General features: G+C 49.3%; 2 protein-coding genes across 2 annotated transcripts in view; one reads left to right on the top strand and one right to left on the bottom strand.

Annotated features, from left to right (window-relative positions):
* Positions 1 to 1,309: 1,309 nt before the first annotated feature.
* LOC139051285 (uncharacterized) overlaps positions 1,310 to 14,116 on the bottom strand; it is a 40,899-nt gene continuing 28,092 nt past the window's right edge. Inside the window, exon 3 of the mRNA XM_070528290.1 lies at positions 1,310 to 1,790. Within this exon, the coding sequence (XP_070384391.1) occupies positions 1,394 to 1,790 (397 nt within the window). The 3' untranslated portion in view covers positions 1,310 to 1,393. The remainder of the gene's footprint in view (positions 1,791 to 14,116) is intronic.
* Positions 9,566 to 13,843, top strand: LOC139051300 (uncharacterized). Its single transcript, XM_070528302.1, has one exon. It carries the CDS (start codon positions 9,977 to 9,979, stop codon positions 13,832 to 13,834), a length of 3,858 nt encoding a protein of 1,285 aa, XP_070384403.1. The 5' UTR covers positions 9,566 to 9,976; the 3' UTR covers positions 13,835 to 13,843.

The following is a 14,116-nucleotide window of genomic DNA, read 5'->3' as shown; positions in this document are numbered from 1 at the left end:
ATCAAGCAGTGCAACGACAAACAGCACCTAAATATCCTCGCTGAAACAAATACACACGCTCAAGGTGCGTAATACCTTTATTGAAACGAAACTTTCTGTGCCTTCCTCCCCGGGTTTCGGCGCATCTGTTTGGTCAGTTTGTCACCAAGTAAAATGGGCCTATCTCGGAGATGCTGTAACGACCGGCCGATGTGAAAGAGGCTGCAATGAAAAGCGAACCTATGCGGGAGACAGCGTAATTTTCGCGGTCGCGAGAGTCACGTGGTTGGGGTCACCGCGTCTTTCCCTTGCAGGCACGTAATCGCTACTCTGAATAAACTGGTGCACAAAATGAACAGTCTTATGGCATTTAATTAACATGTTCATGACAGTTTCACTTCACAGATTGTAACATGTGCATTGGATCTGCATTTTTTTTTCTTTTAAGTTAGGTGAATGTAAGGAGATGCTCGCGCCTCTCAGAAGTGCCGGCTTATATTGCTCCGACCTGTGATGAATAGAAATGAACTCGACAGTAAAAATTATGTATATGTTTGTACTCAGTTGTTCAAGTTAATTATGTTTATGACTGGGCCACTGGAGAAATCATTGGGTTAACACTTCTAGGTCACTTAATCTAATTTCTTCGCGTGATACATTACATGTTGCGCATTTTCTTCATGTTTTGGCGTCTTCCGTCCCATATTCTTCCTCGTTATCCATCCTTCTCTCGTTAAGCGGTGTGTAGCATTTCAGTGGACCGCCATTGCGCGGCTACTGCTTCCCGAATACTGCCAAGTGTGTATTGCAGACTGTGTCATGGTAGATGCACGGAAGACGCTGAAACATCTGATAGCCGCGTACTTTGGCTTCATCCAGCTCCTTTTCTGCATCGATGAATGAGCGGCATTCCGAAGATTCTGAGAGAACACTCGCGCACATGCGCTAGTTCAACGACTTACCTCACAAACGCACGGCTGCGACGAGGCCGACGGCCAATAATATGGATTGAGCGTCCATGAGGACCGTCAACAAGGCATGAGGTGAGAAGTGCATAGCAGTAGCTTGTGGCATGCGTCGTACACCGGTTCACTTTATGAAAGACACGCACAACAAATTAATTTTAACGCAACTTTTGAGCGCACGCATTTTACTAATCTAAGACGAATAAGTGTTAGAGACGTATAAGTGCGAGGCAACGTCAGCCTTTCATAGCGACCGTAAAACCCACAAAACAATAACGCTTATGCAACAGTTATGTGATGCAAAATAAAATGTAAGGCCACTGAAAGTCATCATTTCTTGGCTTACTATCTGGTGTAGAGCGTAATCCAGGCAGCCCAAATACACGTTTTATTTAGTCTGGAAAATTAAAGAAAAAAACGATTTTTTTTTTCAGCGGCTCGTTTGTAAATTAAGGCGCTCTTGGACCTCGAAGTTCGGTGTCACTGCGATTCACGATGCAAGTCTTCTCGCAGGCCTCCATGCTGAAGAATCGGTTGGCACCAACAAGGCAGCGGTGGCCCTGGTAGTTGGTGGATGACACCCGGAGGCAATGCGGCGACTTGTTTTTCTCAACGCCGGCTACGGCGAAATACGGGAACCGCAGCTGGTCACTGTAGCAGTAGTCCGGTCGGCTGGACACACGGCACAGCTGGCTCCCTCCACGGCGTCCCACGCAAGTCGCCAAGCACTCCTCGAGGGAGACAAACGCACCGCCGTCAGCGTGCCTCGGGCACAGGCCTGAGGTGAAGTTCCAGTTCCGGCACGACATTCCGTCGAAGAACCACCACGGGCCCACAACGTCTGAACTGCATGCGACGGGGTATTGGACTGTTACAGCCTTACTATCGCATGCCCCGCAGGCAGTCTTCAAAATCTGTGCAAATGATCCAACGATCCCCTTCCAATCACTTTTACGGCAGAAGCATATGGAGAGGCAGAGGTCCTCCGCGAATGGGAGAGGTCGGGGAAAACCCCACTTCCGAGAACATGCGCGCGCTGGTTCCCGCAGGATTTGGGGAAAGGCGCTCGCGGGATCTGGATTTTTATTTGAATTCTGAGGTTCTACGTGCCAAAAGCACGATTTCATTATGAGGCACACCGTACTGGAGGACTCCGGATTAATTTTGACCACTAGGGGATTGTTAAAGACCCCCTCACCCGGTCTGGTCATGTTGAGCTGACAAGCGCAGAGCATACAATGCGCGCCAGCGATCGTGTCTTACGCGCCGTGGAAAGATCTGAAATTTCAAACCAAATGCCGCTTTTCATTCTCCTCGCGGCCGCTCCGCTCCAAGCCGCACGGTAACGTAGAGCCGTCAGCACGCTTAACACGAACGCTCCGCAGCGTGGCCTGCGCCAGCTTGGACTGACGCCAGCGCCGCGAAGTGTTGTGCTCAATGGCGGGTGACAGCTCGCACGCCTTTCGGGTTTGGCCTCAAAGCATGGCCCTCTAAGGAAATGAAAAATAAGAAAAGGAGAGAAAATGCAGGTTTGTGGCGTTTGTAAAGGTTGGACAATAAATGAATCTGCAAATCCGGTGGCATAGTTGTTCATGTTCTTCATTTGTTATATTTTCTGACAGCGCGCAGCGGAGTGCTCTCGCAGGTTAGTGTCTGGCTTCCTGTTTAGTCCACGATGCATTGAAGATCCACGGTCGGGCCGTAAGAGCTGCGCGTGCGCTGAGCAAGAAAAACGCGTGGATGCGATTCAAACTAAACTTTTAATGTCTAGTTATTGACGAAACGCACCAAGGGGCGTCTTGTCGGATAAGAAACTGGCTTTTTAGGTAACTAGAAAGACTCTGGCCATAGATGCAATGTACCGAAAGGTAGCATCTTATAGCTTATAAGTGCACATAGGGTAACGTACTCGACGCCCCCGTCGCATCTTGGTGACTTGCACAGCGAGTTCCCGATCTTATTCACAGTGTCATGCTTGACACTCTGCAATACGTGTTTCCTATATGGTTCTTTCCCTAATTTTCAATAAGGCAAACAGCAGTCAATATCTTTAATGGCTGTATGTTCCTATGCAAAAAGGTTCGGCAGAGATACTCAGGACTACTTACGTATGGGAATGCGAAAACATGTCATTTATGGAAGACATAGAGGTTTGGTTGCGCTTTGCGAATTGAGTTTATTAAATGCGATGCATTTCTTGGTGTCACTTTGACAGTATCTATATATCTATCTAGCCGCCTACATCTGAGGCTCTCATGGTCGTTTCGTTAACTTGGTAGGCTGCCCGCGCACTGTTTCGCATAACATCGATTCCCACAGGGTATGGGATCTGCCTGCTTTTCAGGCGGTCAGTCTTTACGTTTTCGAATTTTAAGCAATACGCGCACACACATGCATGGGTATATGACATCACCCGGAACGTTGTACGACGAATGGTTGCGTCACAATTTTCGTGCGAATGGCACCTGCGAGAGCACTGCGCGAGAGCATTCCGCTGCGCGCTGTCAGAAGATATAAGAAATGAAGAACATGAACTATGCCACCGGATTTGCAGATTAATTTATTGTCCAACCTTTACAAACGCCACAAACCTGCATTTGCTCTCCTTTTCCTATTTTTCATTTCCTTAGAGGGCCATGCCTTGAGGCCAAACCCGAAAGGCGTGCGAGCTGTCCCCCGCCATTTCGCTTTGTCGATATAAGCAAACCGCAGCGTGTTTTCTGGACGCGCGTGAGACCGCAGCCACGAGTGAAACGTGGCGGAACGGACATGTCGAGTGAGCGCACTCTCCCCGCCGGTCGGGCACAAGCGAAAGACAAGACGCGCAGCCAAATCAAGCTGCGCTCCAGCTATCGTAAGCCGCCGCAAACACGCCGACACAACAGAGCACAACACTTCGCGGCGCTGGCGTCAGTCCAAGCTGGCGCAGGCCATGCTGCGGAACGTACGTGTTAAGCGTGCTGACGGCTGTACACGGGTCCCTGCGCCTACGTACTTAGATCCGCAGTGCGACGTCGCTCGCAGTCACACGAGACTTCAAGAATTATTCAAGGCGCCATCTGTTATTTGTCCAATCTGTTGGTTGAAATGAATTGATGTTTAGAGAAATAACAAAACACACAAACGGAATGTCTGCGTGTTTTTTGTTTGAATTAGCACGGAAACAAGAGAGATGTTCCCACGGTCGTGAAGTCACGTGCGCAGATACCGAAACTATGCCATTTTCTACCGTGTTGCAGCGCGTGATCATGCTCTGCGATGCGCTTGTTCTGCCTCGGTATTCGTGTAGCACTGAATTATGCCGCTAGTCATGTTTCCTTGTGCACAGCGCGCGAATTTGTGCTCTGCGCGAACGAGACAACAGCTCGCGCGCGGTGCCGTCGGAGAAAGTGCGTAACGCCAAAAGAAAAAAAAAAGAAATTAGGGCGGGGCCTGGACGTATGCGTAACGTGATTCTCGAGGTCCGACATGGAAGAACGCAGTGAAGGAATTACGCTTGCGTAGGCTAGACGGGGTGAGTGGACAGAGCGTCTTGCTTGGCAGTGGAGCCCGCCTGCTGAAATCAGCGGCTCGCGGCACTGAAATATTTCTATCTCGGCTACTAATGAGTCGATTTGAAAAACATTTTTGCGGCACAACGCTCCCTAGAGGACACGTAACAACTTTCAGCGTATAACGAAAATTTGCTATGGGGCCGGGTGAGGGGCACTTTAACGTGCCCCCAAATTGCCCGGGACGCGGGCGTTTTTGCATTTCGTTTCCATCGAAATGCGGCCACCGTGGCCGAGATTTGATTACGCGACCTCGTGCTTAGGAGCCCAACATCACAGCCGCTAAGCCACCGCGGTGGGTAGCGGGATTTCCTGCGGCAGAGTGGCTTGATCACGAGCGCCGCGTTTAGATTGGCTTCGGTCGGTGGCATGATCGCCTCCAGAGCACGGCATGGGCTGTTTTTTTCAGGCCTAGGCTCGGCCCGCGAGCCCTAAGGTGCCATGCGTCGGCCAGCCCGAACCCGGCCCGGTGATTTCAAGCTGGGCCCGTACCCGGCCCGGCCCGGGTTTCTGCGACCCATTAGTCCGTGAGCCTATGCGAAGCATGATCGAGCACGCCTTCATGTGATTAACGGGAGCCAGGCAGTCTTCCAGCTGCATCAAGCAGCTTTTTGCCCTGCGCCCCTTCTTCCTGCATTCTCTGCAACTGTGCAAGAAATAAGCATTTGATTTAATTTGATTTCATTTCTTTACTAAGCGAAAAGACATGTATTATTATTCTATTATTAGATAGAAAAACACAGAATCTTTGGGCAGAGAGGCAAATAGGGAGGCATTATGCTGGCTCTTGCCAACAAGAGATCAGCCACGTCTGCCTACTATAGATAAGAAGAAACGGAAAATTATTTTTTAAGAGGCAGATTTCACTGCTTCAGGTTTTCCGCAAGAGTTGCTGCAATAAAAACAAAGTACACCCTTTGATCACCGTGCTCGTGTGTTAAACAATATTTACGGCAGTATACTACACTTCCCGAAGAGTTGTACGGCAATATCTAGGGAAAGCATAGGTTAAGAATCCCTTACACACCGCTAGCCATTTCATCTCACCTTTTAAGTGGTCCCGGTATAATGATTGCGGTGTACAGTGATGGAACTCGAGGCAACAAAATTGGCGCGATTGTAACTTTAAATACACTCGTCTATTTGCGTTCGAGTGTACCATAATACACGGTCACTAAATTCTTTCTTTACTAAACGTAAATTGATGACTAGCAATAGTAAATTAAATTATGGGGTTTTACGTGCCAAAACCACTTTCTGATTATGAGGCACGCAGTAGTGGAGGACTCCGGAAATTTCGACTACCTGGGGTTCTTTAACGTGCACCTAAATCTAAGTACACAGGTGTTTTCGCATTTCGCCCCCATCGAAATTCGACCGCCGTGGCCGGGATTCGATCCCGCGACCTCGTGCTCAGCAGCCTAACACCATAGCCACTGAGCAACCACGGAGGGTTAGCAATAGTAACGCTCCTGTGCAATTACATTGTCACACGGAACATACCATTTCCATTGCTTTATATGGCCTAACTATATTAGTGTAAATTTTCGGTCAAAAATTAGGACATCTTTGTTTCGCAATATTATATTTGGACTCTATGTAATTTTATTTCGTCCTATAGGGTGTTAGGCACAGTGCATGTAAAGCGTAGCCTACGTATCTCCTTCCCGTCAGATTGGGACATGATATTTCTTGTTTGTTCAAGTTCACCGGGAGCCCGCCTAGTGCTAGAAAATACATGTACAGTGCAGTGAACACAAAGGCAGCTCAGTCCCTGAACAAGTGAAAATATAATTGAAAAGAAAAATGCACGAAGAAAATACAATTATCCGTGTTCTGTTTTCTTTTTCCCATCCCTTTCACCAATGTTACAAAATATTGCAACATGTGCGTAGGGTTAACGAGTTTCCCTAAGAACAATCGACTCGACACTTGATAGCCTAATGTGTTTAGTTGGACTAAATATGCGATAAACTACGTCAGAATATTCAACTCGCTTAAAAAAGATAATGAAGAAAAATTATAGAAACCAACAGCGACTTGCACTATGCCTTAACACGCAAATTAACTTGTGGATGAATATTCCAAAATTTATTTGCTACCACTTTATTCCAATACTTTCATAACTTGTTTAAAATTTATTTCATTTTTGTTTTTCATTAACATGATTGCACGCAAGGCAGTGCGCAGTGGCACATCAATGAATATACCGCCAAAAATCTGCATATTTTTGGGCAGCAACAAATTATTGTATGCTATTTGCTTTAACGCACGTCTTCTGCTCTTCGCAAATATAAGCAGCTGTGCTGAAACTTCTTTCATAGATTCCTCTTGTGACTGTTATGCGAAGGATACTTTGGGCGACTGAAGACACTCTAGCAATTTTTTTTTATTTGCTGCGGGTCTCCGACCATTCAGTTTCCAATCTCTTCAATGCCATTGCAATGTAAATGCCTTTCTAACTCTGTTATCTTGATCTGGCTCTGTGACGTCTTGCCAATGTTGAAATTTTTCCTTCGCCGCCGCTGCTAACTCCACTAATGTGCTTCCCTTTCTTGGCAGGAGGGGCTGCTCTCAAACTCATAGCGCCACCTCGATTAGAACATCTGGTCATTCGTCTCTCACCTGAGCACGATTGCCGCTAGGAATCCGCGGTCATAATAATTTGTCAACAGTGTTCACCAGAATTTTTTACTTTCGCGAAGACGAACTAATTGCGGCAAAACCCATATGAAGATTACTATCGCAGTTAATGCGCGATCAGCAATCGTACGATGTAGCGACAGACCGTACTGTCGAAGGTGCCTTTATTTGGAATCTGTAGTGGTAATTCTGAGATTTCAACTGGTTCGGCTTTAAACGACAAGCACTGTCTCCGCGATCGGCCCCCTTTGCTATCACCCTCGCTTGACAGGGTCGCTCATGACCATGAAAGGTGGGTGACTGTATGCCAAACGTAGCATGCAGTGCCGACAACGGTATCGCGATGAAGAAATGACGTTGATGGACGGACTATAGCGGTATGACGTCGACGGAAAGACGAAGGCAATATGATGATGACGGCTTGACTACAATTGGGTGATGTTTCAGAAATGATGGTGAACGTTCGACAACAGCGTGAGGACGATAGGGTGGCGACGACAGCTTGACTACACAGTACGACGACGACTACATGGTGACAATGGCGTGACGACGACAGTATGACGAAAGTCGGATGACGATGATGGAACGGCTACAACGGCATCACGACAGCGGTGTGATATAAATGCATGACGATGACTGTATGTCGACGACAAAATGACGACCATGGCAGGATACAGGCGGCAGAGTCACGATTGAACAACGACAGCGTGATTCACGACGGGATCACGTCGATGGGAAGATGAAGGCGATATAACGACACGCCAACAATTTGATGAGGGTTCTGAAATGTTGATTGTACTACAGCGCTATGAGAATGACATTGCTCCAAGATGACCATCACTATATGATAACGATGGAACGACCACAACGATATCACGTCTCCTAAGACATACGTAGTGGCTCAAGTTAGAAGACAACCTGAGTCACATGGCATAAGAAAATAGATAGAAAAAAGTGTCTCAAATATGCAAATAAGGCTAATCGCATCGAAAAGCTGAGGCGTATAGAGGGCAAGGATAAGCACTGGTAGACTTTTCCCAATGACTGAAGAGCGCCGATAAGAATCAAAGCCCCTTTCTTAAAGAAAGATGGTTGTATACAAAGCTTTCCACCGAATGCAATCTGAAATAAAGCCCAAAAAACAACGACCACGCAACGGACCCAAGAAATGCTGAGCGACCCGATGATACGCATATGTGATTTGATTGCTTTTTTAGGATTGTATTTTTCAGATCCTAAGACAAGCCCATGTTCACACGCAATTGCTGCCTCCGATAAGCAGGCAAGCTCAACGAATCGCGACAAGGGTGGCGTGATGCCTAGCAGACGCAACTTGCGCTTCCAGCGAACTTTGTGCGAATGCGCTACTCTTGCTCAGCTCGTCGCTTCGAGCCGTCATCATGCACTGACCGGCCGGCCAGTCGACGCTGGCGTACTGCGAATGTAAACTATAGTGTTCTACGCAGCCGTGTAAGTTGGCTTTCCTGAAGTGCGTTTCCGGCGCTCACGCACGAATCAGTGAGACATCGAAAGCTTTGCTTTAAAATATGCACTAATCTGTGCAGTGTACTGCTGCTGTGTCGAGGTCTGCATGTCGCATGTTGCCTCGGCTCTTGCATTTTTTTCTTTTTGTGTCTACCCGATCAGCTTCGAGAGCCTGATTTCCTGCCTCGACCTATGTGAGTGTTATCGGAACTTCTTGACAGTTCTTTTAGCAACTCCGACGGCCCTTACGCCAGTCGCAGCCCTTTTTAGGGCTCTCGGCTGACCATCTCGCTGCTAGGCCTGACTCCGCCTAGCATGAGCGCAGGAACGGAGCGCGATGCGGGCGTCGATGGCGCGCGCACCTGGCGCGAGATCCACGATAACCTTTCGAGACAGCGTCAGCATCCTTCGCCACCAGTAAACCCCACAGTGGCTCATAGGACTCAATCAAGAGCCGAACCGAAGTCCCCGCCGAAGCCGCGCAGCGATTATAAAATCATCCTGAGATTTCGTGGGGACCTCAACTGCCCTGGAATCCATGCATGCATCCTCAGACAAGTCATCCTCAAGGCTGCGGGGCTCCCCATCACCGACCGCACCAGTTCTGACAGAATTCGTGTCAACACTATCAACAACACCGTTCTAATCAGCACACAAGACATGGGACGTGCAGATCTCTACCGCAACATCCAGAGTCTGCAATTCAATGGTAACCCTTACGAAGTCGCCACCCATGTGGCCGATCCCATCGATACTGTGAGTGACGTGATGGTGTGCTAGGCCCAGTTGGTGAGGGCTGCTACAGATGGCGCAACGTGACCTGCGCAACAAGTAGCCGCAGCGACATCGTCACCTACCTTGTCCTGCTTCCGTTTCCGGAAGCCTCGCTTGTTTTTGCTGTTTCCCCGCGATGGACGAGTCAGTCAAGCCATTGCCGCTGGAGTGATCAGTCGGTCTGTTAAATGTAACCTTAACCCGCATTAAACCGTTACCCTACTATGCGAGTCTTCCTGCGTTCAGCCCAAGCCTCACATCTGGCGCAGTCGACCCGGAACCTCTGCCAAGCCATTCAGCCACGGCAGCGCAAGAACGACGGTCAGTACGCCTCTTCAGCCGCATTCGTCATTCTAGTCGCGCCCTCACGCCCCCGAAGACTCACGCCTGAAGATACTTCAGCCATTTTACCGCTCGTCTGTGTTCACTCCGCATCAGAAGAAAAGCACGGCCGTCAGATGAAGAGTGCCGTGAATGTTCACAACTAGCCTGGAACTAACTTGAATCCCGCGCACAACCTGTGGCTTAGCGCTCACTCGCCTAGTCTCCCGTGCGCCCAGCCTCGCTTTGCGGTGCATCATGCCAGGAATTATTTGGGAGGAGCTTGACTCAACGACCATGTCGCGGCTCGGAGTCGACCTTATCCGCGATGAATTAGCCCGACGCGAGTTAGAGAGCACCGGCTCTAAGGAAGAGCTCATTCAGCGCCTCGAAGCCGACATTCACCAACGTCGTGAAGCAACGCCACGGTCAAGCGTGGAGAGGGCGAGTACCGCCGGCAACTCGGGTTTCACCCTTGAAACCGCGACGCTCGAAAGTCTGGCACTTCTGTTTCAACAGCTGCCACGCCCCTCGACTACAGTTACCACACTGCCAGACCTGTCGTCATCGATTGCGTACTTCGATCAGTCTCCAGCACAAAATGTTAATGTCTGGCTCAATGACGTCCGCCGGGTACAGCAGCTTGCCGCATGGGACGACGCCACCACCCGTCTCATTGCCGCAAGTAAACTGAAAGGCACAGCTCGTAATTGGCACCTCGCTTTTGGAAATCACCATTCAACCTGGGAAACATGGAGCGCCGCCCTGAAGGAAACATTTTCATCGGAGCTGACCCTCATCGAATGGCAGGAACGCGTCATAAAGATCAGACAGGGCCCAGGCGAGAGCCTACAAGAGTACGCTTACGCAAAGCTGCGTGTGGTTGAAAGCTGCCCCGTCACCCTTACCGACGCCCAGAAAATTGATTACCTACTACAAGGTCTTCAAGAACCACATGTCATTGCGGCCATCGCGGCTAATAGGCCGTTAACAGTGCGTGACTTCATGTCCACGTGCACAAGCCTAGACAAGTGCACTCAACGTGCCCATGACAGGGCAAGCGTAAAACAGCCGCTGCTTCCACAGAAACCACCCCCTCGTTCATTTCAAAGTGGCAATTCAGGACGTCAGCAATATAACTATCAGCCACCAGCTCCGCCAACAGCTACAACAGCACAGCCAAGACAGCGCATTTCCGAGTTGCCTAAGGAACAACAGGAACGAAGATACGAAGCCATTTCTGCGCAGTATGGGGCCCCAGCATTCCGGAGCGGCCAAGACATTGCACAAGCAACCTGTTACAAGTGCAAAGAGTTAGGGCATTTGGCGTCGGCATGTCCCTCGCGTAGTAACAGGGCACCACCATCAACCATCTCTGATGCTCAACAGGCACGGGCTTTTCACAGTATGCCTGAAAAACTTGAAGGCTCCCAACATCAATGTCCATTTTTCACGGCGGCTATTGCAGGAGTCGGAGAACATGAAGCATATCCGGACTCTGGCTCGAACGTGACATTGATTTCTAAAGCCATCCTACCTTCCGCAATGATCTTGCCATGGACTAATTTCCCTCTTGCCGTTGTTGGAGGTGGTACAGCGCTACCAGTTGGGTCCGCCCTCCTTAAGATAACTATTGGCCCTATCACTGGTGTGGTTGAGGCAGCAGTTTTGGATAACAACGTCCTACCCCTTATTCTGGGTGAAGACTGGTTTTTAGCAGCACGAGCTCGCTTGATCTTCCAGCCACCAGAGCCCACTCAGCTACAACATCCAGCCACGGGTGTAACGCTTCTAGCCACTCAGCGTCTGGTCCCGCGAATGGCCAATGCCGTCATTTTAGCCCGCTCAGAACTTTTTGCGCCGGCAGAAGCAGCATCACAAGACTGTCTACAACGAGAACCCTTACCTTCGCCAGAAGAGCCTCCCTGGCAAGTTTTGGTGGCGAAGACAGTGCCGCTGGAAAGCAGCACTGCCACACTACAAGTCTGCACTACGGTGCCCGTGACCATCCACCCCGAACTTCCACCAGCCAGCCTAGGCAGCCAGCTCTCCCCTGAACAGCAAACTGTCATTGCTGACATACTGGCCAAGAACAATGCCGTCTTTTCTCGCCATGAAGATGACATTGGTCATTTTACTGACACTCAACATCGCATTGATTTGCTGCCCAATACCGTGCCGTACAGCCGCAGCCCTTACAGATATACGCTAGAAGACAGGCAATTCCTCGAAAGGCAAATTAAAAAGCTTCTTGCTCAAAATATCATCCTCCCTGCATCTGGCCCGTGGGCATTCCCAGTCGTTGTGGTGTCTCGCAGTGGAAAGAAACGCTTGTGTGTGAATTACATTCCACTTAATGAACGTACGATCAAGGTTGTGCACCCCCTACCTCTGGTGGATGACATCATTCAGGACATCGCTGGCTGCGCCTACTTCGCCACAATGGACATTAGGTGCGCCTACTGGCAAGTCAGCCTGAGGCCCCAGGACTATGAGAAAACCGCATTCATCACCCACCACGGAACTTACATGTGGACCCGAATGCCATTCGGATTAAAGAATGCGCCGTCCACATTTCAGCGAGCCATGCAACTGGTATTCCAAGACCTTCAGCCTCGCCCGGATAAAAGCGGCATACGAGTATATCTCGATGACATCCTTATCTATGCAGAATCATTCGCCACATTCGCAGACTTGATGGAAGAGGCCCTCCAGTTGCTGCATACCAGTGGACTTAAAGCCTCACTTGAGAAATGTTCGTTCGGTCTCGCTTCCATCAAATTTCTTGGGTTCATCATTTCAAGCGAAGGCCATCGCCCGGATCCAGAAAGAGCAGCTGCCATGTACCGTATCGCAACTCCCCGAAACCAAAAGGAAGTCCTTTCCTGGATACAGACAGCCAGCTTTTACCGTCGATTCATCAAGGGCTTCGCTAAAGTGGTAGCCCCTCTTCAAGCCCTTGTCAAGTCGTCCACATTTCTGTGGTCCCCAGAATGCGAAAGTGCCTTCCAAGCTATTCGCTCAGCCCTTACAAAGCCACCGCTACTTGCTCATTTCAATCAATATGCAGCAACAACAGTAACCACTGATGCTTCTGGTGAAGCCATAGGAGCAGTATTGTCACAATTTCAGGATTGCAAAGAACGTGTTATTGCCTATGCTAGCCGATCCCTGACGCTAGACGAACGCAAGCTTCACAGTAACGTGTGGGAAGGCATCGCAGTACATTGGGCAATAACAGTGAAATTTCGTCAGTATCTAATCGGAATGAAGTTCGTCCTAGTTACAGATAACTGGACTGTTGCTTGCTTGACGAAGTGTGTGAAACCATCTCGCAGATTTACTTCCATGCTCATGGACTTGGTTGAATTTGACTTCTCGGTCAGACATTTGCCTGGACGGCAGAATGTTGTAGCTGACCATTTGTCTAGACTTTCGTGTGCAGTCACACACTCCGCTCAAGCGCTGGTTACCGCTCAAGAAAAAGACCCCGAATGCAGTGCAATTCTTCAAAGCCTTGCTAACGGAGATGCCCCGGCCGAGTTCAACCTAATCGACAACGTGCTATACCATCGGACACCTTCAGGAACATATGCTGTTGTAGTGCCATCGTCATTGCGTCCCGCCATTCTCCAGGCACTACATGATGGTGCAGGTCACTTCGACGTCAAGCGGACTTTACACAAAGTGCAAGACCGCTACTGGTGGCCAAATATGGAAAAAGCAGTCAAGAGCTACGTGTCATCCTGCCAATGCTGCCAGCAGTATAACCGTCCAACCTCAAGAAGTGTTGGTTTTCTTGGCAAAATGCCAACTTCAGATGTTCCATTCTCGAGCATTGCTATCGACCACATAACTATGCCTCCCAGCAACTCATCATGGTACATACTGAACGTGATTGATTTTGCAACTCGCTTTATTGCTCCAGGAGCCGTTCCGTCAACCTCGGCACGCGAAGTTAAGGCCAGAATACATGGAGCGAACTTTCACGACGAAGTTCGGGCGGCAGAAAATCTGCCGCGGCGCGACGCCGTATGTTCGTCGGGCTGCGCTACATGGAGCGAAGATAGGCCGGCCGCCGCCGGCGAGTCGCTGCGTTGTTATCAGTGTGGCTAGACGAGGCAAATGCGCTGTCGTGAAACACATGACAAAAAAAAAATACTTTAACGACAATTATTATCGCTTTTGAATTACGGAACACTCTAAAAACGCGTAAAATTTTGTTTCGAAATGATTTCTAGTCTTTTTTATGTGTTTGGGACATTCATGTGCCGATGTAGTTTAATGAAAGCGGCGATGCTATGCGTTGTGGCAACACTGGGCGGGTAAACAACTTTCGGCTCCTCGAACACCGCGGCTCTGTTCTGTGGCTCAACGCGCGCGCGGCCGAAGCAAGCA

The sequence above is a fragment of the Dermacentor albipictus genome, unplaced genomic scaffold (genome assembly GCF_038994185.2).
Source record: "Dermacentor albipictus isolate Rhodes 1998 colony unplaced genomic scaffold, USDA_Dalb.pri_finalv2 scaffold_11, whole genome shotgun sequence".
NCBI classification, from domain to species: Eukaryota; Metazoa; Arthropoda; class Arachnida; order Ixodida; family Ixodidae; genus Dermacentor; species Dermacentor albipictus.
Note: the sequence above shows the minus strand (reverse complement) of the source record. Positions and strands in the feature narration are given on the sequence as shown.